General features: G+C 37.8%; 2 protein-coding genes across 2 annotated transcripts; one reads left to right on the top strand and one right to left on the bottom strand.

Annotated features, from left to right (window-relative positions):
* Window positions 1-6,750: 6,750 nt before the first annotated feature.
* LOC145866965 (uncharacterized) lies at window positions 6,751-14,680 on the bottom strand. The gene is made up of 2 exons (XM_082971020.1): window positions 14,671-14,680; window positions 6,751-7,580 (listed from the first exon to the last, which is right to left on the bottom strand). The coding sequence occupies exons 1-2, from the start codon at window positions 14,678-14,680 to the stop codon at window positions 6,919-6,921; spliced, it is 672 nt and encodes a 223-aa protein (XP_082827146.1). The 3' UTR covers window positions 6,751-6,918.
* Window positions 14,681-14,699: 19 nt separating this feature from the next.
* LOC145866964 (uncharacterized) lies at window positions 14,700-19,740 on the top strand. Its single transcript, XM_082971019.1, has 2 exons — window positions 14,700-14,707; window positions 18,481-19,740. Exons 1-2 carry the CDS (start codon window positions 14,700-14,702, stop codon window positions 19,661-19,663), a joined length of 1,191 nt encoding a protein of 396 aa, XP_082827145.1. The 3' UTR covers window positions 19,664-19,740.
* The last annotated feature ends 6,619 nt before the right edge of the window (window positions 19,741-26,359 follow it).

Raw genomic sequence — 26,359 nt, 5'->3', positions numbered from 1 at the left:
GTCTGGGCAGTTCGATGAAACTGGAGTGAATCACAGGTAAACTAACAATATTGTAGACTTGATGCTAAATACAGATTTTTCAGCTTTAGTGTGTATATCGTATCCACTTAGTTATGTTAGTAAGTTTTCCATCTTTATGACCGGCCCTGGTAACTTCACCCCAACTTCTCTGATCCCCAGAACACAGTAACTTAACAACATAAGTGTTTTTCTGACATTTTTGGGAAATTGAAGGGAAAATAAAAAAATCCAGCCGTAGCAGAGCCCCAAGTCCCATGGGGACGTCCTCGAGGGCCTGGATGTTCTCCCCGTCAAAGGCCAGCGGGATTTCACTCTCATGGTGAAATGGATTTCCACCGATGTGCAGTAAAGGAGTGAAGAGCGGTGAAATCTGTGTCAACAAAAGTAAGAAATGATTAATACACATACAATTAACAAAGAACATAACAAATGTTCAGCTGTAGTTTTATATAAGCATGCACACCTATGTTTATGAAGAAACACATGATTGGTGCATAGACATACCTTGTCACGGACATAAAGGCCACTCGGGTCCTCATTGAAGAGGTAGGGCAAGAGCAGAATCACTGCTGTGGTCTCCAGTCCTAGTAAAGTAAAGCAATGATCTTACTACACTTGCTAATTTTATTACAAAATACATTAGAGAAAGTGAAGGAATAAGAGCAGATACCTCTTCTGTATTGTCCTTCAGGGACTGTCAAAATAGCAGGATGATGTCCTCACCCCTGCCTCGCCTCTCTACCTCTGATAGTCCTTGAATTATATTTTTGTCTATATCCATTCCATGGACTTGATTAATTTCTGAGAAGATCTGAAAAGATCATTTGCACACATTTGTACGCTAATAGATTTCAGTTTGTATTGACTGCTATGTAGGTTAAATGTACACTTCAAATGCAGCTGTCCTACATCATATCTGTACCTTCTTCTTAATCCCAATTGCATTGTGTCCATGTTCTGTACCATCTAAGATATTAATTTCCCTCCACAAGGGGGCGGACATGTAACGTTTCCAAAATGGGATAGTATTGTCCATGTAACGTTTCCAAAATGGGATAGTATTGTACATGTAACTTTTTCAAAATGGGATAGTATTGTCCATGTAACGTTTCCAAAATGGGATAGTATTGTACATGTAACGTTTCCAAAATGGGATAGTATTGTACATGTAACGTTTCCAAAATGGGATAGTATTGTCCATGTAACGTTTCCAAAATGGGATAGTATTGTCCATGTAACGTTTCCAAAATGGGATAGTATTGTCCATGTAACGTTTCCAAAATGGGATAGTATTGTACATGTAACGTTTCCAAAATGGGATAGTATTGTACATGTAACGTTTCCAAAATGGGATAGTATTGTACATGTAACGTTATGCCCCCTTGTGAGTTAATAGTATTGCATGCTGTAGCAGCCTATATAAAGAGGAAGACCTCCATTGACGATTCAGTTCGTTGTAACATCTGGTCTGGACAGGTCACCGTCCTTAGTTAGTTAGTTAGTTAGTTAGTTAGTTAACGAAGCTAACGTTAGCTAGTTGTACATGTAGATTGGAAACTTAGGTTAATGAGTGTAAACCCATGTTGGCTTTATGGAAACGATATACAATATATGGGAAAGAATATAGTTGAGGAAATAATCCAAACCTAGATGGTGAACTGATGTTGAACTGGGCAGTCAGCTGCTGCTGCTCCAATACAGTATGAGGTGAGACGGTGAACTGATGATGAACTGGGCAGTCAGCTGCTGCTGCTCCAATACAGTATGAGGTGAGACGGTGAACTGATGTTGAACCGGGCAGTCAGCTGCTGCTGCTCCAATACAGTATGAGGTGAGACGGTGAACTGATGTTGAACTGGGCAGTCAGCTGCTGCTGCTCCAATACAGTATGAGGTGAGACGGTGAACTGATGTTGAACCGGGCAGTCAGCTGCTGCTGCTCCAATACAGTATGAGGTGAGACGGTGAACTGATGTTGAACTGGGCAGTCAGCTGCTGCTGCTCCAACACAGTATGAGGTGAGACGGTGAACTGATGTTGAACTGGGCAGTCAGCTGCTGCTGCTCCAATACAGTACGAGGTGAGACGGTGAACTGATGTTGAATCATAATGATTAAGTTAATTAAAATGAATTTGTGAAACGGTTAAAAAATAGTATTTGTCATATTAAATATATTACTCTATTGTTATCAGATAGAAACATCATGGAATATTGTACATCATATTAAATATATTACTCTATTGTTATCATATAGAAACATCATGGAATATTGTACATCATATTAAATATATTACTGTATTGTTATCATATAGAAACATCATGGAATATTGTACATCATATTAAATATATTACTGTATTGTTATCATATAGAAACATCATGGAATATTGTACATCATATTAAATATATTACTCTATTGTTATCATATAGAAACATCATGGAATATTATACATCATATTAAATATATTACTCTATTGTTATCATATAGAAACATCATGGAATATTGTACATCATATTAAATATATTACTCTATTGTTATCATATAGAAACATCATGGAATATTATACATCATATTAAATATATTACTCTATTGTTATCATATAGAAACATCATGGAATATTGTACATCATATTAAATATATTACTCTATTGTTATCATATAGAAACATCATGGAATATTGTACATCATATTAAATATATTACTCTATTGTTATCATATAGAAACATCATGGAATATTGTACATCATATTAAATATATTACTCTATTGTTATCATATAGAAACATCATGGAATATTATACATCATATTAAATATATTACTCTATTGTTATCATATAGAAACATGATGGAATATTGTACATCATATTAAATATATTACGCTATTGTTATCATATAGAAAAATCATGGAATATTATACATCATATTAAATATATTACTCTATTGTTATCATATAGAAACATGATGGAATATTATACATCATATTAAATATATTACTCTATTGTTATCATATAGAAACATCATGGAATATTGTACATCATATTAAATATATTACTCTATTGTTATCATATAGAAACATGATGGAATATTATACATCATATTAAATATATTACTCTATTGTTATCATATAGAAACATCATGGAATATTGTACATCATATTAAATATATTACTCTATTGTTATCATATAGAAACATCATGGAATATTATACATCATATTAAATATATTACTCTATTGTTATCATATAGAAACATCATGGAATATTGTACATCATATTAAATATATTACTCTATTGTTATCATATAGAAACATCATGGAATATTGTACATCATATTAAATATATTACTCTATTGTTATCATATAGAAACATCATGGAATATTGTACATCATATTAAATATATTACTCTATTGTTATCATATAGAAACATCATGGAATATTGTACATCATATTAAATATATTACTCTATTGTTATCATATAGAAACATCATGGAATATTATACATCATATTAAATATATTACTCTATTGTTATCATATAGAAACATGATGGAATATTATACATCATATTAAATATATTACTCTATTGTTATCATATAGAAACATCATGGAATATTGTACATCATATTAAATATATTACTCTATTGTTATCATATAGAAACATCATGGAATATTGTACATCATATTAAATATATTACTCTATTGTTATCATATAGAAACATCATGGAATATTATACATCATATTAAATATATTACTCTATTGTTATCATATAGAAACATCATGGAATATTGTACATCATATTAAATGTATTACTCTATTGTTATCATATAGAAACATCATGGAATATTGTACATTATATGACCATCAACATTATTGTTTCATTCAATTTCACATAATAAGGATATTTAATATTTTCAAGTTCAGAAGTCAGAACCCAACCTATGTAAAAGAGACAGAAGAATGCACAATGGTCAATGCTATCTGGGATCCTTGGGACATCCCTACCCTAAACCCTAACCTTATCCCCTACCTTAACCATTTTAAATGTCAACTTCAACGGGCTAGGGACGTCCCAAGGATGTATCTCTACCTGAAAATACATGATCTAAGTGATTGATAGTTGGTATTCAGCAGTCATAAAGCCTTATTTACTTTAATGAACTACTAAAATAGTGATTTAGTCAGACAGCATAGACAGTAGCTCTACACATTATTGAGTGACTGATCCATTCATCCTTCCATCCCTCCTCAGCCTTCCTCTCCTCTGAAGACCCAGTGAGGGTGAAGCTCAGTCAGAGAGCTGTTGAGGGACTGGTTAGGAAGAACACTTCTACAGCCATAGAGGTGAGAGGTCACACATGGTTTAGATGGTAAATATTTATGTCCCCTTAGCGGTTCATCACGTCAGCTAAAGGGAATATGTTCCATCATCTATATTTATTTACATTAGTGCAAATTGTCCACTGATATTGGTGTAATTTCTCACCCCTCTTGGCTGTATGAAGTTAATTTCCCCTCAGGCACACACATTTGTTCTTTGATATTACGAAGGTCATTTGTGTATAATGTACTTTTCCCCAACATCTCTTTACATTGCTGATGCATATTCAGTGGCCTGACTGCATCCAGATGATGTCAAAGGCCCATCCTGGTAGATCTGAACCTAATGCAGCTTGGAGTGATCAGATGACAGAAGTCACATTTAGGTGCCAGGTGTAACTGAGGCCATAGATGCTCCATATCCTTTACTTTGAGTGGTTTATATAATATGACTAAATGTGTTTCTGTGTTGCAGGTGCAGTCAAGAAATGGAACAGCAAGGCCACAGAACATGACATAAGCAGAGCTGTGGGAGACCACCTCAAGCCCCTGGTAGAGCCGGGGGTGGTGTTTACCTCTTCAGCAGTCTGTTGATTGGTCAGTCACTGGGTTCATTTGTTTTATTATATGGTCAAATCAAATCAAGCTTGATTCATACAGCACATTTCAGACATGGATGCAACAAAATGGCTTCACAGGAAAAATATTTTTAAAAACATTGAAAATAAACAGAAATATTTAGTACACAACAAACATAAGAGGATAAAAAACAGAAGACTAAACTGAAAAACTAATGATTAAAATGTTAATTGGATGCAATATCCAACCCAAAATATAAGCTTGGGACACTGAAAGTTGACTAGTAACAACAACTGGGACCTAAAAGACACCCACCATGAGACCCACTAAATCTGCCCAAGAAGAGGAAAACAAAAGAAAAACCCACACCAAACTTAAAGACAGGAAGTAAACCAAAAAGGTGGAGCAACTAAAGGTGTTGACTCTCCACATGTATCAAGACAACTGGAGCACTGGGCCAGACACTCTTAAATAGAACCTGGACCAGCTCAGGTGAAACACCTTCCCACTAACGAGATGGACAAGCCAGCACAGGTGTAACACATACTGACTAACGAGGTGACACCAATCAGTGCGTCCTACGTGCTAACGAGCTAGACGTGCTGACGGAGCTAGACGTGCTGACGGAGCTAGACGTGCTAACGAGCTAGACGTGCTAACGAGCGAGACGGGCTAACGAGCTATACGTGCTAACGAGCGAGACGTGCTAAAGTCCAACCTCAAAACATAAATGGAAAAACCAAAGCCTGTAACACCTTCCCCCTTAAGACAACAAATATATCCTATATTTTTGTTGGAAAAGTTTGCTCACCACCAACAGAAAACAACTTCCATTTCACATTATAATCAACTACAATGCTTCACCTTCTACAATATAATCACTGGCTGTCAACAATTAAAAACAAGAAAAAAACACGTATTTCTAAATAAAAATATACAATAGTATTATTTTTCTCCTTTTTCTTTCTATAGAATCCTAAATCCCACTAGCTTCTAGAACACTCATCTTCCTAAAACTCACTAGCTTCTAGAACTCTCCTCTTCCTAAAACTCACTAGCTTCTAGAACACTCATCTTCCTAAAACTCACTAGCTTCTAGAACTCTCCTCTTCCTAAAACTCACTAGCTTCTAGAACTCTCGTCTTCCTAAAACTCACTAGCTTCTAGAACTCTCGTCTTCCTAAAACTCACTAGCTTCTAGAACTCTTGTCCCCTTGGAACGAGCCCAAACAAAATGTATCTCCAATACGGAAAAACGTGCAGTCAAAATAAATAAAGATCCATAGCAACGCACTAGCTAAACACAAATCTAATATCCATTTGGGGGGAAATCAGGTTGAATCTGCTCCTGAAACTAACACAACAAAAAAAAAAAACACTTGGAAATGGAGATATCTTTCACCTCACTGGTTAGAGGACAACCTGCAGAAGACAGTCAGCTACATTTTGAAGTGATGCAGTTAAATTTAGGGGTCGGTAAACAAAGGAACACAACACTTATTTGTCATAACTCATCGATATCATGTTGAAATCAATTGTACCGAGAGGAGGGAGATGAGGTTGCACGTCCTGTTAAACTAACAGCTCAAAATCCACATGGAATATGGGAGTAATGTGTACATCCCTGGTTAGAGGACAATTTGTAGAAAACAGCTAGCTACATTTTGAAGTGTTGCATTTTGATTCCAGTGGGTCACCAACATGGTAAGTATAACACAACTCTTTTTTTGTTAGTCACTTTTTGTTAAATCACATAAATAGTAACTCTTCCATTTCAGAGCCTGGATTTTCCCCCTGAGGCTAATATCCATATCATGTTGAAATCAATAGAACAGGGGACAAACGTTTAGGGTTCTACATTGTGACATCATTAAAATACTCCTTCTACAATGTTAAAACATTCTACATTGTGACATTATATCATTGATATCATGAAACAACTCCTTCATGTATTTTCTGATGTTTGATCAGATGTCTTATCGGAGAATCTCTTGTCACACTGATCACAGCTATGATTTCTCTCCTGTGTGTGTTCTCTGGTGTAGAGTCAGAGAGCCAGATGTAGTAAAACTCTTCCCACATTGATCACAGCTATAAGGTTTCTCTCCTGTGTGTGTTCTCTGGTGTAATATCAGGTTGTCTGACCGAGTAAAACTCTTCCCACATTGATTACAGCTATAAGGTTTCTCTCCTGTGTGTATTCGCTGGTGTCTAGTCAGATGGCAAGATGAAATATAAGTCTTCCCACATTGATCACAGCTATAAGGTTTCTCTCCTGTGTGTGTTCTCTGGTGTACAGTCAGGTAACTAGATGAAATAAAACTTTTCACACATTGATTACAACTAAAAGATTTCTCTCCTGTGTGTATCCTCTGGTGTGATAACAGGTTGCTTGACTGAGTAAAACTCTTCCCACATTGAGTACAGCTGTAAGGTTTCTCTCCTGTGTGTATTCTCTGGTGTACTTTTAGTGCTTTTAATCTTAAGTAACTCTTCCCACAATCAAAACAGTGGTGAGATTTCTCTCCTGTGTGTGTTCGCTGGTGTATTTTAAGTTCTGATGAAGATTTGCAATGTTTTCCACAGTCAGAGCAGCAGATAGATTTCTTCCCTGTGGGTGTCTCTGCTGGTGTTTCTTGAGGTGATAGAATCTGGACAGACTCTTCTCTGACTCGTTAGCATCATGATGTTGAGGCTCCCCAGAGGATCCATGATAGTCACGTCTCTCTCCTGTGTGAACAAGTCAGACAGATAGTTAAAGGCTCACAACAGCAGAAATCCACTGAAAAAGGTGATGCCAACAGCGTAGCCATGATACTGTACAACAATTGACGTCTGTAATGAATGTTAAAATTACTTGACAATTGTCTTAAGACAGTCAAGTGAGCAACAATAGTCATATTTAGTCTTGTTTTCACATTAGTAGTAACTAGAAATAAGTAAAAGGTGTTGAACTCCTAAGCAGTGTGCCAAGCCACTTTTGTTCTCAAATATAGGCACCTTTCTGTGTTTGCTAAAATTGCGACAAGGGCGATGCGCACACAATTTGATTGCAGAAACACCTCCCTGCTAATGCAGAAACCGCTAGTTATGGATGTAGTATATCTGCCTGGAGCAAAAATGGTGAGCAAGTGGCCTAAGCTGTGCCATTAGAGATTCTGGGTTCGAGTCCAAGCTCTGTTGCAGCCGGCCGCGACCGGGAGGCCCATGGGGCGACGCACAATTGGCCCACCGTCGTCCGGGTTAGGGGAGGGTTTGGCCGGCAGGGATATCCTTGTCTCATCGCGCACTAGCGACTCCTGTGTCGGGCCGGGCGCAGTGCACACTGACCAGGTCGCCAGGTGTACGGTGTTTCCTCCGACACATTGGTGCTGCTGGCTTCCGGGTTGGATGGGCATTGTGTCAAGAAGCAGCGCGGCTAGGTTGGGTTGTGTTTCGGAGGACGCATGGCTCTCGACCTTCGCCTCTCCAGAGTCCGTATGGGAGTTGCAGCGATGAGACAAGACTGTCACTACTACCAATTGGGGAGATAAAAGGGAGTAACATCATTTTTTTTTTTTAACATGACATATTATTTCCTAATTGTAAAAAAATCCCCACTCCATAATCAACTGTTTAACCAGAATAACAGGAGTTGTGTCCTTCAAACTGTTAGACTGTTAGTCCATATTCATATTCAGCTACTTAGATGTCATGTATTGTCATGTCATGTTCTCTATAATGAAACATCACCACTGTAGATGTCATGTATTGTTATGTTCTCTATAATGAAACATCACCACTGTAGATGTCATGTATTGTTATGTTCTCTATAATGAAACATCACCACTGTAGATGTCATGTATTGTCATGTCATGTTCTCTATAATGACACATCCCCACTGTAGATGTCATGTATTGTCATGTCATGTTCTCTATAATGAAACATCACCACTGTAGATGTCATGTATTGTTATGTTCTCTATAATGAAACATCACCACTGTAGATGTCATGTATTGTCATGTTCTCTATAATGAAACATCACCACTGTAGATGTCATGTATTGTCATGTTATGTTCTCTATAATGAAACATCACCACTGTAGATGTCATGTATTGTCATGTTATGTTCTCTATAATGACACATCACCACTGTAGATGTCATGTATTGTTATGTTCTCTATAATGAAACATCACCACTGTAGATGTCATGTATTGTTATGTTCTCTATAATGAAACATCACCACTGTAGATGTCATGTATTGTTATGTCATGTTCTCTATAATGAAACATCACCACTGTAGATGTCATGTATTGTTATGTTATGTTCTCTATAATGAAACATCACCACTGTAGATGTCATGTATTGTCATGTTCTCTATAATGAAACATCACCACTGTAGATGTCATGTATTGTCATGTCATGTTCTCTATAATGAAACATCACCACTGTAGATGTCATGTATTGTTATGTCATGTTCTCTATAATGACACATCCCCACTGTAGATGTCATGTATTGTCATGTCATGTTCTCTATAATGAAACATCACCACTGTAGATGTCATGTATTGTTATGTTATGTTCTCTATAATGAAACATCACCACTGTAGATGTCATGTATTGTTATGTTCTCTATAATGAAACATCACCACTGTAGATGTCATGTATTGTTATGTTATGTTCTCTATAATGAAACATCACCACTGTAGATGTCATGTATTGTTATGTCATGTTCTCTATAATGAAACATCACCACTGTAGATGTCATGTATTGTTATGTTATGTTCTCTATAATGAAACATCACCACTGTAGATGTCATGTATTGTCATGTTATGTTCTCTATAATGAAACATCACCACTGTAGATGTCATGTATTGTCATGTTATGTTCTCTATAATGACACATCACCACTGTAGATGTCATGTATTGTTATGTTCTCTATAATGAAACATCACCACTGTAGATGTCATGTATTGTTATGTTATGTTCTCTATAATGAAACATCACCACTGTAGATGTCATGTATTGTTATGTCATGTTCTCTATAATGAAACATCACCACTGTAGATGTCATGTATTGTTATGTTATGTTCTCTATAATGAAACATCACCACTGTAGATGTCATGTATGGTTATGTTCTCTATAATGAAACATCACCACTGTAGATGTCATGTATTGTCATGTTCTCTATAATGAAACATCACCACTGTAGATGTCATGTATTGTTATGTTCTCTATAATGAAACATCACCACTGTAGATGTCATGTATTGTCATGTCATGTTCTCTATAATGACACATCCCCACTGTAGATGTCATGTATTGTCATGTCATGTTCTCTATAATGAAACATCACCACTGTAGATGTCATGTATTGTTATGTTCTCTATAATGAAACATCACCACTGTAGATGTCATGTATTGTCATGTTATGTTCTCTATAATGAAACATCACCACTGTAGATGTCATGTATTGTCATGTTCTCTATAATGAAACATCACCACTGTAGATGTCATGTATTGTTATGTCATGTTCTCTATAATGAAACATCACCACTGTAGATGTCATGTATTGTCATGTCATGTTCTCTATAATGACACATCCCCACTGTAGATGTCATGTATTGTCATGTCATGTTCTCTATAATGAAACATCACCACTGTAGATGTCATGTATTGTTATGTTCTCTATAATGACACATCACCACTGTAGATGTCATGTATTGTCATGTTCTCTATAATGAAACATCACCACTGTAGATGTCATGTATTGTTATGTTATGTTCTCTATAATGAAACATCACCACTGTAGATGTCATGTATTGTCATGTCATGTTCTCTATAATGAAACATCACCACTGTAGATGTCATGTATTGTTATGTTCTCTATAATGAAACATCACCACTGTAGATGTCATGTATTGTCATGTTCTCTATAATGAAACATCACCACTGTAGATGTCATGTATTGTCATGTTATGTTCTCTATAATGAAACATCACCACTGTAGATGTCATGTATTGTCATGTCATGTTCTCTATAATGAAACATCACCACTGTAGATGTCATGTATTGTTATGTTATGTTCTCTATAATGAAACATCACCACTGTAGATGTCATGTATTGTTATGTTCTCTATAATGAAACATCACCACTGTAGATGTCATGTATTGTCATGTTATGTTCTCTATAATGAAACATCACCACTGTAGATGTCATGTATTGTTATGTTCTCTATAATGACACATCACCACTGTAGATGTCATGTATTGTTATGTTCTCTATAATGAAACATCACCACTGTAGATGTCATGTATTGTTATGTCATGTTCTCTATAATGAAACATCACCACTGTAGATGTCATGTATTGTTATGTTCTCTATAATGAAACATCACCACTGTAGATGTCATGTATTGTTATGTTCTCTATAATGAAACATCACCACTGTAGATGTCATGTATTGTTATGTTATGTTCTCTATAATGACACATCACCACTGTAGATGTCATGTATTGTCATGTCATGTTCTCTATAATGAAACATCACCACTGTAGATGTCATGTATTGTCATGTTCTCTATAATGAAACATCACCACTGTAGATGTCATGTATTGTCATGTCATGTTCTCTATAATGAAACATCACCACTGTAGATGTCATGTATTGTTATGTTCTCTATAATGAAACATCACCACTGTAGATGTCATGTATTGTTATGTTCTCTATAATGAAACATCACCACTGTAGATGTCATGTATTGTTATGTTATGTTCTCTATAATGACACATCACCACTGTAGATGTCATGTATTGTCATGTCATGTTCTCTATAATGAAACATCACCACTGTAGATGTCATGTATTGTCATGTTCTCTATAATGAAACATCACCACTGTAGATGTCATGTATTGTCATGTCATGTTCTCTATAATGAAACATCACCACTGTAGATGTCATGTATTGTTATGTTCTCTATAATGAAACATCACCACTGTAGATGTCATGTATTGTCATGTCATGTTCTCTATAATGAAACATCACCACTGTAGATGTCATGTATTGTCATGTTATGTTCTCTATAATGAAACATCACCACTGTAGATGTCATGTATTGTTATGTTCTCTATAATGAAACATCACCACTGTAGATGTCATGTATTGTTATGTCATGTTATCTATAATGACACATCACCACTGTAGATGTCATGTATTGTTATGTTCTCTATAATGAAACATCACCACTGTAGATGTCATGTATTGTCATGTTCTCTATAATGAAACATCACCACTGTAGATGTCATGTATTGTCATGTTATGTTCTCTATAATGAAACATCACCACTGTAGATGTCATGTATTGTTATGTTCTCTATAATGAAACATCACCACTGTAGATGTCATGTATTGTCATGTTCTCTATAATGAAACATCACCACTGTAGATGTCATGTATTGTTATGTTCTCTATAATGAAACATCACCACTGTAGATGTCATGTATTGTCATGTCATGTTCTCTATAATGACACATCCCCACTGTAGATGTCATGTATTGTCATGTCATGTTCTCTATAATGAAACATCACCACTGTAGATGTCATGTATTGTTATGTTCTCTATAATGAAACATCACCACTGTAGATGTCATGTATTGTCATGTTATGTTCTCTATAATGAAACATCACCACTGTAGATGTCATGTATTGTCATGTTCTCTATAATGAAACATCACCACTGTAGATGTCATGTATTGTTATGTCATGTTCTCTATAATGAAACATCACCACTGTAGATGTCATGTATTGTCATGTCATGTTCTCTATAATGACACATCCCCACTGTAGATGTCATGTATTGTCATGTCATGTTCTCTATAATGAAACATCACCACTGTAGATGTCATGTATTGTTATGTTCTCTATAATGACACATCACCACTGTAGATGTCATGTATTGTCATGTTCTCTATAATGAAACATCACCACTGTAGATGTCATGTATTGTTATGTTATGTTCTCTATAATGAAACATCACCACTGTAGATGTCATGTATTGTCATGTCATGTTCTCTATAATGAAACATCACCACTGTAGATGTCATGTATTGTTATGTTCTCTATAATGAAACATCACCACTGTAGATGTCATGTATTGTCATGTTCTCTATAATGAAACATCACCACTGTAGATGTCATGTATTGTCATGTTATGTTCTCTATAATGAAACATCACCACTGTAGATGTCATGTATTGTCATGTCATGTTCTCTATAATGAAACATCACCACTGTAGATGTCATGTATTGTTATGTTATGTTCTCTATAATGAAACATCACCACTGTAGATGTCATGTATTGTTATGTTCTCTATAATGAAACATCACCACTGTAGATGTCATGTATTGTCATGTTATGTTCTCTATAATGAAACATCACCACTGTAGATGTCATGTATTGTTATGTTCTCTATAATGACACATCACCACTGTAGATGTCATGTATTGTTATGTTCTCTATAATGAAACATCACCACTGTAGATGTCATGTATTGTTATGTCATGTTCTCTATAATGAAACATCACCACTGTAGATGTCATGTATTGTTATGTTCTCTATAATGAAACATCACCACTGTAGATGTCATGTATTGTTATGTTCTCTATAATGAAACATCACCACTGTAGATGTCATGTATTGTTATGTTATGTTCTCTATAATGACACATCACCACTGTAGATGTCATGTATTGTCATGTCATGTTCTCTATAATGAAACATCACCACTGTAGATGTCATGTATTGTCATGTTCTCTATAATGAAACATCACCACTGTAGATGTCATGTATTGTCATGTCATGTTCTCTATAATGAAACATCACCACTGTAGATGTCATGTATTGTCATGTTATGTTCTCTATAATGAAACATCACCACTGTAGATGTCATGTATTGTTATGTTCTCTATAATGAAACATCACCACTGTAGATGTCATGTATTGTTATGTCATGTTATCTATAATGACACATCACCACTGTAGATGTCATGTATTGTTATGTTATGTTCTCTATAATGAAACATCACCACTGTAGATGTCATGTATTGTTATGTCATGTTCTCTATAATGAAACATCACCACTGTAGATGTCATGTATTGTTATGTTCTCTATAATGAAACATCACCACTGTAGATGTCATGTATTGTTATGTTCTCTATAATGAAACATCACCAAGTGAAATAAAGTTGATCAGATATTCTTAATAGACATTAAATAAAAAATTGTTGTTCAGAAATCATTAATTATCATGTTGCTCTGATGAAATGAACTAAATATTTCACAATCATTACCACTGCTGATATTCACAGAGAATAATTACAAGGATCATATTTCACAATCATTACCACTGCTGATATTCACAGGGAATAATTACAAGGATCATATTTCACAATCATTCCCACTGCTGATATTCACAGAGAATAATTACAAGGATCATATTTCACAATCATTACCACTGCTGATATTCACAGAGAATAATTACAAGGATCATATTTCACAATCATTCCCACTGCTGATATTCACAGAGAATAATTACAAGGATCATATTTCACAATCATTACCACTGCTGATATTCACAGAGAATAATTACAAGGATCATATTTCACAATCATTACCACTGCTGATATTCACAGAGAATAATTACAAGGATCATATTTCACAATCATTACCACTGCTGATATTCACAGAGAATAATTACAAGGATCATATTTCTCAGCTGCATTGACCTGCAGACATCAGACACCACCTCTCCCTTATGCACATGTGACTGAAATGTAACCAATCACAAAAATCCCTGACACAGCTTTGATGGCCCAATAAAAACGAAACTGCACGTTTCTGCCAGCCAATGGGATAATTCCAGTGCAGTACATGTGTAGAGGGATAATTCCAATTCAGGAAGTTCCTACCGTTTAACTTTTTGTCTGAACATTATAATATACATTTTACTCAACTGCGTTACCCACTCCAGTCAGCAGATGGCGGTCTGGGAATTTAAGGTAATGCTGTTGGTGTGACGTAAAATCTAGTGGACGGAACGCTTCGTTCAACAGCAACAACAGTTATTCAGCCACCTCGGTAGCTTGCTAGACAAAATAGCCAAACCAATAAAGCTCTTTAGATGCTTTCGTGTATATTAGCCACTGTGTTTTAAACCCACTACTGTCGTCTAGTTAGTTATCCGATTTAATTTCATATTTACGGTGTTGTTGTTATTATTCAGCTAGCGGGCTGGTTAAGTTAGCATTAGCTTAGCTAGCTAACATCTCCGACCATGCGCTCACTAAGCTACTCTCCTCCTGCTAAAGAAGAGGTCTGTTGGACGGAGAAAGAAGCTCTCGTCAAAGAGGAGGAGGAAGAGGAGGCTGTTTCAATGCAAAAACAAGTAGAGGGTGAGGCTGTTACAGTGAAAGAAGAAGAGAAAGACGTTTCAGTAAAAGAAGAGGAAGATGCGTTCAGAGTGAAAGAGGAGGAGGATGTTACTGTAAAAGAAGAGGAGGAAGATGCAGTTTATGGAGTGGAAGAGGAGGGGGAGATGACTGTCACATCGAAAAAGGAAGAAGAGGAGGAAACTGTATATCTGGGCCCGGTTTCCCAAAGGCATGTTAAGGCATCCAATGGTTTTAACAATGAACGGGCCCTGATTAACACTAGTAAGTACTGTCTTAAATACAGAGGCACAAACTCTGCAGTTGTTGAACTGATGTGTGGTGTTAAAGGGGAAATCTGCAATTGCTACATCCATATTGTGACTTTATAATTATTAATTTATAGCCATTGATTCTTGAAGAATATAACACATGCCTCATGAGCTTAGTTCAACTGTTGTACCCCATCAGAACCCCCAAAGAAACTTTTTTTACTCCAATGTTTAGAAACAATGTAAACCAACACTGTATAGCCTCAACATGGTTAAAACTATAATGTTGACATCATGGATGGTCAGTCCTTGCATCCATAGGTCAGTCTATGAATTTGAGAGTAGTTACATTTCTCCAGACCCATAATCATCTTATTACCAAAACAGTGGTGGAATGACAGCTTTGTTATTGTATGAACTGCAGATTGGTTGATTGATTGTGTGGCTTTTTTAAAGGGGCAACCTAGTTTTAAAACAGAAACAAAATGGCTGCCCAGAGACTTGGTTTGGTGAACAGCTGAGGGATGGGGGAAGGAGAAATGTAACCACTCTCAAATTCATAGGGACCTCGTCAAGAAGTTCAGACATCTTGGCATAACAGTTATAAGGTGTTGGCATGACAGTCACTGGACCCAGGTTTGAGTTCAGCTCAGGGCCTCCCCCTGAATTCACTACACTATGAATACAAGGACTGGCCATCCATGAGGTCATAATGATAGTTTAACCAGGTTTCTAGGCTATATAGTATATTCTAGAATTCATCCATGATGTTATAATGATAGTTTACCCTGTTTGGGATAGGGGGCAGTATTTTCACGTCCGGATAAAAAACGTACCCGATTTAATCTGGTTACTACTCCTGCCCAGAAACTAGAATATGCATATAATTAGTAGATTTGGATAGAAAACACTCTAAAGTTTCTAAAACTGTTTGAATGGTGTCTGTGAGTATAACAGAACTCATATGGCAGGCAAAAACCTGAGAAGATTCCATACAGGAAGGCCCTGTCTGATAATTTGTTGTCCTTCTGCATCTCTATCGACATTACAGCATCTGTGCTGTAACGTGACACTTTCTAAGGCTTCCATTTGCTCTCTAAAGCCACCAGAAAGTGGAATGGGGTGTCTGCTGTCTCTGGGCAAAGTACAGCAGCTCTGTTTGTGATCAGTCAGCCTGGGGACAGTGAGACTGAGATGCGCGTTCACGAGAATTCAATTTTTTTTTCTTTCAGCCTTCGAATGAATACAACGTTGCCCGGTTGTAATATTATCGCTATTTTACGAGAAAAGTAGCATAAAAATAGATTTTAAACAGCGTTTGATATGTCACAAAAACCAAAACCACAGCTAAATGCAGTACTAACCTTTGATAATCTTCATCAGATGACACTCCTAGGACATTATGTTATACAATACATGCATGTTTTGTTCAATCAAGTTCATATTTATATCAAAAACCAGCTTTTTACATTAGCATGTAAAAAGCCCATAGAGCTTAACTTCGGCGATGTCATTTTCAAAATAGCCTCCAACACTCTACTCAGCAAACTGGATGCAGTCTATCACAGTGCCATCCGTTTTGTCACCAATGCCCCATATACCACCCACCACTGCGACCTGTACGCTCTCGTCGGCTGGCCCTCGCTACATATTCGTCGCCAAACCCACTGGCTCCAGGTCATCTATAAGTCTTTGCTATGTAAAGCTCCGCCTTAACTCAGCTCACTGGTCACCATAGCAACACCCACCCATAGCACGCGCTCCAGGAGGTATATCTCACTGGTCATCCCCAAAGCCAACACCTACTTTGGCCGCATTTCCTTCCAGTTCTCTGCTGCCAATGACTGGAACGAATTGCAAAAATGTCTGAAGTTGGAGACATATATCTCCCTCACTAACTTTAAGCATCAGCTATCTGAGCAGCTTACCGATCGCTGCAGCTGTACACAGCCCATCTGTAAATAGTCCATCCAACTGCCTACCTCATCCCCATGTTTTTATTTACTTTTTTGCTCTTTTGCACACCAGTATTTCTACTTGCACATCATCATCTGCACATCTATCTCTCCAGTGTTAAATTGCTAAATTGTAATTACTTCACTACTATGGTCTATTTATTGCCTTGCCTCCGTACTCCATTTGCACACATTGTATGTAGATTTTTCTATTGTGTTATTGACTGTACGTTTGTTTATCCAACGTGTAACTCTGTTGTTTTTTTGTCGCACTGCTTTGCTTTATCTTGGCCAGGTCACAGTTGTAAATGAGAACTTGTTCTCAACTGGCCTACCTGGTTAAATAAATAAATAAAATCTTAACTTTATTGACAACACCCAAATGGATACTGTCATTAACGCGGTTCTTCAATAATTACACATAATTCTTAATGCTTTAGCAAGCATTATATTAAACAGGACATTCAAATATCCTTACAATTATAATCCAAAGTAGTGTGAAATGAACTCATCATCAACCTGGAAATGGAGGTTACTCCCCTGAATTTCCCCCATTCACATTCAGAATACATTGTGAAAAACTAAAATCTTTGCTCACCATTTTTGCTCCAGGCAGATATAGTACATCCATAACTAGTGGTTTCCTCATTAGCAGGGAGGAGTTTCTGCAATCAAATTGCCCTCGTGCCGCAATTTTAGCAAATACAGAAAGGGGCCTATATTGGAGACCAAAAGTCGTCTGGCACACTGCTTAGAGTTTCAACAACATGAATAACTTATTTCTAGCCTACAATCATCTATGTTACTACGAATGTGAAAACAAGACAAAATATGACTATTCTTGCTCATTTTAAGGCAAATATCAAATAATTTTAACATTCATTACAGACGTCAATTGTTGTCCAACATCATGGCTCCGCTGTTGGCATCACCTTTTACAGTGGATTACCGCTGTTGTGGGCCTTTAATCATCTGTCTGACTTTGTTGTTCACACAGGAGAGATATGGGACTATCGTGGATCCTCTGGGGAGCCTCAACAACCTCATGATGCTGAAGAGGCAGAGAAGAGTCTCTCCACATTAGAACACCTCAATAAACACCTGCAGAGATCCACAGGGAAGAGAACTCACTGCTGCTCTGACTGTGGGAAGAGATTCACCTCATCAGGCATTAAAATTCATCAGAGAACACACACAGGAGAGAGACCTTATAACTGTGGTCAATGTGGGAGGAGTTTTACTCAGCCATGCAGCCTGATATCACACCAGAGAATACACACAGGAGAGAAACCTTATAGGTGTGATCAATGTGGGAAGAGTTTTGGTCGATCTGACTCTCTGACTCTACACCAGAGAATACACACAGGAGAGAAATCTTATAGCTGTGATCAATGTGGGAAGAGTTTTACTACATTTGGCACTCTGACTCAACACCAGAGAATACACACAGGAGAGAAACCATACAGCTGTGATCAATGTGGGAAGTGTTTTGGTCAATCTGGCCATCTGGTATCACACCAGAGAATACACACAGGAGAGAAACCTTATAGGTGTGATCAATGTGGGAAGAGTTTTGGTGTATCTGGAGGGCTGACAGTGCACCAGAGAACACACACAGGAGATAAATCTTATATCTGTGGTCAATGTGGGAAGAGTTTTGCTGCATCTCGCAGTCTGACTCTACACCAGAGAACACACACAGGAGAGAAACCTTATATCTGTGATCAATGTGGGAAGAGTTTTAGTCAATCTGGCTCTCTGACTCTACACCAGAGAATACACACAGGAGAGAAACCTTATAGGTGTGATCAATGTGGGAAGAGTTTTGGTCGATCTGGCTCTCTGACTCTACACCAGAGAACACACACAGGAGAGAAACCTTATAGGTGTGATCAATGTGGGAAGAGTTTTGGTCGATCTGGCTCTCTGACTCGACACCAGAGAAGACACACAGGAGAGAAACCTTATAGCTGTGGTCAATGTGAGAAGAGTTTTGCTGCATTGAGCACTCTGACTCTTCACCATAGAACACACACAGGAGAGAAGCCTTATAGCTGTGATCAGTGTGACAAGAGATGCTCTGATAAAAGATCTCTGATCAAACATCAGAAAATACATACATGAAGGAATTGTTTCATGATATCAATGAAATGAAATCTCACAATGTAGAATGTTTTAACATTGTAGAAGGAGTATTTTAATGATGTCACAATGTAGAACCCTAAACGTTTGTTCCCTGTTCTATTGATTTCAGCATGATATGGATATTAACCTCAGGGGGAAAATCCAGGCTCTGAAATGGAAGAGTTACTATTTATGAGTTTTAACAAAAAGTGACTAACAAAAAAAGAGTTGTGTTAAACTTACCATGTTGGTTACGCACTTGAATCAAAATGTAGCTAGCTGTTTTCTACAAATTGTCCTCTAACCAGGGATGTACACATTATTCCCAGATTCCGTGTGGTTTTTGAGCTGTTAGTTTTAACAGGACTTGCAACCTCATCTCCCTCCTCTCGGCACAATTGATTTCAACATGATATCGATGAGTTATGACAAATAAGTGTTGTGTTCCTTTGTTTAGGGACCCCTAAATTTAACTGCATCACTCCAAAATGTAGCTGACTGTCTTCTGCAGGTTGTCCTCTAACCAGTGAGGAAAAAGATATCTCCATTTCCATGTGTTTTTTGTTTTGTTGTGTTAGTTTCAAGAGCAGGTTCAACCTGATTTCCCCCCAAATGGATATAAGATTTGTGTTTTGCGTTTAGCTAGTGCGTTGCTATGGATCTTTATTTATTTTGACTGCACGTTTTTCCGTATTGGAGATGAGTTTTGTTTGGGCTCGTTCCAAGGGGACGAGAGTTCTAGAAGCTAGTGGGATTTAGGAAGAGGAGAGTTCTAGAAGCTAGTGGGATTTAGGAAGAGGAGTGTTCTAGAAGCTAGTGGGTTTTAGGAAGATGAGTGTTCTAGAAGCTAGTGGGATTTAGGATTCTATAGAAAGAAAAAGGAGAAACAAATAATCCTATTGTATATTATTATTTAGAAATACGTGTTTTTTCTTGATTTTAATTGTTGACAGCCAGTAGACATCATGTTTATATTGGTGAAGGTGAAGCATTGTAGTTGATTATAATATGAAATGGAAGTTGTTTTCTGTTGGTGGTGAGCAAACTTGTCCAACATAAATATAGGATATATTTGTTGTCTTAAGGTGTTACAGGCTTTGGTTTTTCCATTTATGTTTTGAGGTTGGACTTTAGCACGTCTAGCTCGTTAGCACGTCTAGCTCGTTAGCACGTCAAATCGTTAGCACGTCTAGCTCGTCAGCCCGTCTACCTCGTCAGCACGTCTAGCTCGTTAGCACGTAGGACGCACTGATTGGTGTCACCTCGTTAGTCAGTATGTGTTACACCTGTGCTGGCTTGTCCATCTCGTTAGTGGGAAGGTGTTTCACCTGAGCTGGTCCAGGTTCTATTTAAGAGTGTCTGGCCCAGTGCTCCAGTTGTCTTGATACATGTGGAGAGTCAACACCTTTAGTTGCTCCACCTTTTTGGTTTGCTTCCTGTCTTTAAGTTTGGTGTGGGTTTTTCTTTTGTTTTCCTCTTCTTGGGCAGATTTAGTGGGTCTCATGGTGGGTGTCTTTTAGGTCCCAGTTGTTGTTACTAGTCAACTTCCAGTGGACACCCCCATAGTGTCTTTCAGAACCCCTCCTAAAAAAACAAGTTATATTGTGGGTTGGATATTGCATCATATTGTTGATATTTTAATCAATGGCATTTCCTTACAATGCTCATTAGTCTTTCAGTTGTTATTATTGTTTTTTATCCTCATATTTGTGTACTAAATATTTCTGATTATTTTCATAGTTTTTTCCTGTGAAGCCATTGTGTTGCATCCATGTCTGACATGTGCTGTATAAATAAAGCTTGATTTGATTTGAACATATTGTAAAACAAATTAACCCAATGACCGACCAATCAAGTCCACCTTAGTATGAAAACCCGTATCAATCCCACTTTTCCAGCCTGCTGAAGGCGTAGTGGAGTGGTAAACACCACCCCCGGCTCTACCAGGGGCTTGAGGTGGTCTCCCACACCTCTGCTTATGTCATGTTCTGTGGCCTTGCTGTTCCATTTCTGACTGCCCCTGCAACACAGAAACACATTTAGTCATATTATATAAACCACTCAAAGTAATGGATATGGAGCATCTATGGCCTCAGTTACACCTGGCACCTAAATGTGACTTCTGTCATCTGATCACTCCAAGCTGCATTAGGTTCAGATCTACCAGGATGGGCTTCTGATATAGTATGGATACAGTCAGGCCACCAAATATGCATAAGCAATGTAAAGAGATGTTGGGAGGAGGGATGGAAGGATGAATGGATCAGTCAGTCAATAAAGTGTAGAGCTGCTGTCTATGCTGTCTGATAAAATCACTATTTTAGTAGTTCATTAAAGTAAATGAGGCTTTATGACTGCTGAATACCAACTATCAATCACTTAGATCATGTATTTCTAGGTAGAGATGCATCCTTGGGACGTCCCTAGCCCATTGAAGTTGACATTTAAAATGGTTAAGGTAGGGGTTAAGGTTAGGGTTTAGGGTAGGATGTCCCAAGGATCCCAGATAGCATTGACCATTGTGCATTCTTCTGTCTATTTTACATAGCAGGTGATGGGTTCTGACTTCTGAACTTGAAAATATTAAATATCCTTATTATGTGAAATTGAATGAAACAATAATGTATGTTGATGGTCATATAATGTACAATATTCCATGATGTTTCTATATGATAACAATAGAGTAATATATTTAATATGATGTACAATATTCCATGATGTTTCTATATGATAACAATAGAGTAATATATTTAATATGATGTACAATATTCCATGATGTTTCTATATGATAACAATAGAGTAATATATTTAATATGATGTACAATATTCCATGATGTTTCTATATGATAACAATACAGTAAAATATTTAATGTCATATATTTTTTAACAGTTTCACTAATTCATTTTAATTAACTTAATCATTATGACACACCCCTCTCTATTGTCATTGGTTGCACTAATTGCACTGTTTGTCTACAGAACCTGGTTGAAGTATTCATGACATCACCCTGAGGAAGGCACAATGATGCCGAAACGTTGGTAAATACCCAATAAATTACTGGGAGTTTATATATGGAGTGTGCAACTTTATTTTGATAGTTTATAGTTTATTCGCCGTTAGTCAGCACCTCCACACAAACTATTTTTCTGGGTGTGCGCCAGCTCATGTTTTTTAACCTGTTAGGGGTAGGGGGCAGTATTTACACGGCCGGATAAAAAACGTCCCTGATTTAATCTGGTTATTACTGCTGCCCAGAAACTAGAATATGCATATAATTGGCTTTGGATAGAAAACACCCTAAAGTTTCTAAAACTGTTTGAATGGTGTCTGTGAGTATAACAGAGCTCATATGGCAGGCAAAAACCTGAGAAGATTCTGTACAGGAAGTGCCCTCTCTGACCATTCCTTGGGCTTCTTGACTCTCTTTATTGAAAACTTAGGATCTTTGCTGTAACGTGACACTTCCTACGGCTCCCATAGGCTCTCAGAACTCGGGAAAAAGCTGAATGATGTCTTTGCAGCCCCTGGCTGAAAAACATTAGCGCCTTTGGTAAGTGGTCTATCAGAGGACAATGAGACTGAGGCGCATGCACGAGGCGACCCCATGTTTTTATTTTCTCTGTCTTTGAACTAAACACGCTTTCCCGGTCGGAATATTATCGCTTTTTTATGAGAAAAATGGCATCAAAATTGATTTTAATCAGCGGTTGACATGCTTCGAAGTACGGTAATGGAATATTTAGAAATGTTTTGTCACGAAACGCGTCGGGCGCGTCACCCTTATTTACCCTTCGGATAGTGTCTTGAACGCACGAACAAAACAGAGGATATTTGAACATAACTATGGATTATTTTGAACCAAACCAACATTTGTTATTGAAGTAGAAGTCCTGGGAGTGTATTCTGACGAAGAACAGCAAAGGTAATAACATTTTTCGTATAGTAAATCTGACTTTGGTGAGGGCTAAACTTGGTGGGTGTCTAAATAGCTAGCCCTGTGATGCTGGGCTATCTACTCAAAATATTGCAAAATGTGCTTTCACCGAAAAGCTATTTTAAAATCGGACATAGCGAGTGCATAAAGGAATTCTGTATCTATAATTCTTAAAATAATTGTTATGTTTTTTGTGAACGTTTATCGTGAGTAATTTAGTAAATTCACCGGAAGTGTTCGGTGGGAATGCTAGTTCTGAACGTCACATGCTAATGTAAAAAGCTGGTTTTTGATATAAATATGAACTTGATTGAACAAAACATGCATGTATTGTATAACATAATGTCCTAGGATTGTCATCTGATGAAGATCATCAAAGGTTAGTGCTGCATTTAGCTGTGGTTTGGGTTTATGTGACATTATATGCTAGCTTGAAAAATGGGTGTCTGATTATTTCTGGCTGGGTACTCCGCTGACATAATCTAATGTTTTGCTTTCGTTGTAAAGCCTTTTTGAAATCGGACAGTGTGGTTAGATTAACGAGAGTCTTGTCTTTAAAATGGTGTAAAATAGTCATATGTTTGAGAAATTGAAGTAATAGCATTTCTAAGGTATTTGAATATCGCGCCACGGGATTACACTGGCTGTTGCGTAGCCCAGAGAGGTTTTTTAAGGGTAGGTAACAACACACCCGCCACGCTGATCCTCAACACAGGGGCCCCTCTGGGGTGCTGCTCAGTCTCCTCCTGTAGTCCCTGTTCACTCATGACTGCACGGCCAGGCACGACTCCAACACCATCATTAAGTTTGCCGATGCCACAATAGTGGTAGGCCTGATCACCAACAACGATGAGACAGCCTATAGGGAGGAGGTCAGAGACCTGGCCGTGTGGTGCAAGAAAAACAACCGCTCTCTCAACATGATCAAGACAAAGGAGATGATTGTGGACTACAGGAAAAGGAAGACAGCACGCCCCCATTCTCATCGACGGGGCTGTAGTGGAGCAGGTTGAGAGCTTCAAGTTCCTTGGTGTCCACATCACTAACAAACTATCATGGTCCAAGCACACCAAGATAATCGTGAAGAGGGCACGACAAAACCTATTCCTCCTCAAGAGACTGAAAAGATTTAGCATGGGTCCTCAGATCCTCAAAAGCTTCTACAGCTGCACCATCGAGAGCATCCTGACTGGTTGCATCTCTGCCTGGTATGGCAACTGCTCTGCCTCCGACCGCAAGGCACTACAGAGGGTAGTGCGTACAGCCCAGTACATCACTGGGGCCAAGCTTCCTGCCATCCAGGACCTCTTTACCAGGCGGTGTCAGAGGAAGCCCCCCCCCCCCCCCCACTCTCTGTTATCATCTATGCATAGTCACTTTAATAACTCTACCTACATGTACATATTCACCGTCTCACCTCATACTGTATTGGAGCAGCAGCAGCTGACTGCCCGGTTCAACATCAGTTCACGTCTCACCTCATACTGTATTGGAGCAGCAGCAGCTGACTGCCCAGTTCAACATCAGTTCACCGTCTCACCTCATACTGTATTGGAGCAGCAGCAGCTGACTGCCCAGTTCAACATCAGTTCACCGTCTCACCTCATACTGTATTGGAGCAGCAGCAGCTGACTGCCCAGTTCAACATCAGTTCACCGTCTCACCTCATACTGTATTGGAGCAGCAGCAGCTGACTGCCCAGTTCAACATCAGTTCACCGTCTCACCTCATACTGTATTGGAGCTGACTTGATCGTTGATACTAATCATCATGTTTGAATCTGAGAGTAAATAGAGCCGACTACACTCTAAAAATGAAGGGTTCAACTGGAGTTGTTCTCAGATCCCCTAAGAACCGTAGGGTTCTTGGTCAATGAAAAACAGCCCCAAAAGGTTCTTCAAAGAACTTGTTAGAAGGTGGGTTCATCGAGGAACCTCCGTTGTTGCTGGACTTCTTCCGGGAACTTCGCAATTACAACTGAAAACGATGGTGACAAGTTTGGATGGGACAACAGTTAAAAAGGTTATGTTGGGTTGATGTTTGGCTCTGAATATGTCTCGAAATAATGTATTATAATAATATAACATACTAATAATGAATAACGAAGACAATGATAGTTTTCTGTGAATATCTTCCATAACGTTACTATAGTTAATTAACGTTAATATTAGAAAGCCGGGTTTGACCGTCGGCGTTGTATGAGCTACAGTACAGTACCGTTAGCTAGCTAGCTAACGTTATGTCCTAACTAGGCACAACTAGGTTTGGATTATTTCCTCAACTATATTCTTTCCCATATATTGTATATCGTTTCCATAAAGCCAACATGGCTTTACACTCATTAATGTAAGTTTCCAATCAAGAGCAGTTCTCACTTTTGTGATAATGAACTAGCTAACGTTAGCTTCGTTAACTAACTAACTAACTAACTAAGGACAGTGACCTGTCCAGACCAGATGTTACAACGAACTGAATCGTCAATGGAGGTCTTCCTCTTTATATAGCCTGCTACAGCATGCAATACTATTAACTCACAAGGGGGCATAACGTTACATGTACAATACTACACACTCAGAGCCTACTGCCTCGGCCCTGTTTACGCCTCCAAGGTGCCCCTCACACAGAAATACACACTCAGAGGATTTTCTAAAAACTGCACCATTTACCCAGGTCATCAGGAGCAGTCACCAAGTGAAGATTCACATCCCCATCGCCAAATGTGGTGGTTAATTTCTTTCATATCAAATGAGACAAACTTATC

Source organism: Salmo salar, unplaced genomic scaffold, assembly GCF_965601325.2.
Source record: "Salmo salar unplaced genomic scaffold, fSalSal1 ptg000152l, whole genome shotgun sequence".
Lineage (NCBI taxonomy): Eukaryota > Metazoa > Chordata > Actinopteri > Salmoniformes > Salmonidae > Salmo > Salmo salar.
This window is presented reverse-complemented; position numbering and strand designations above follow the sequence as displayed.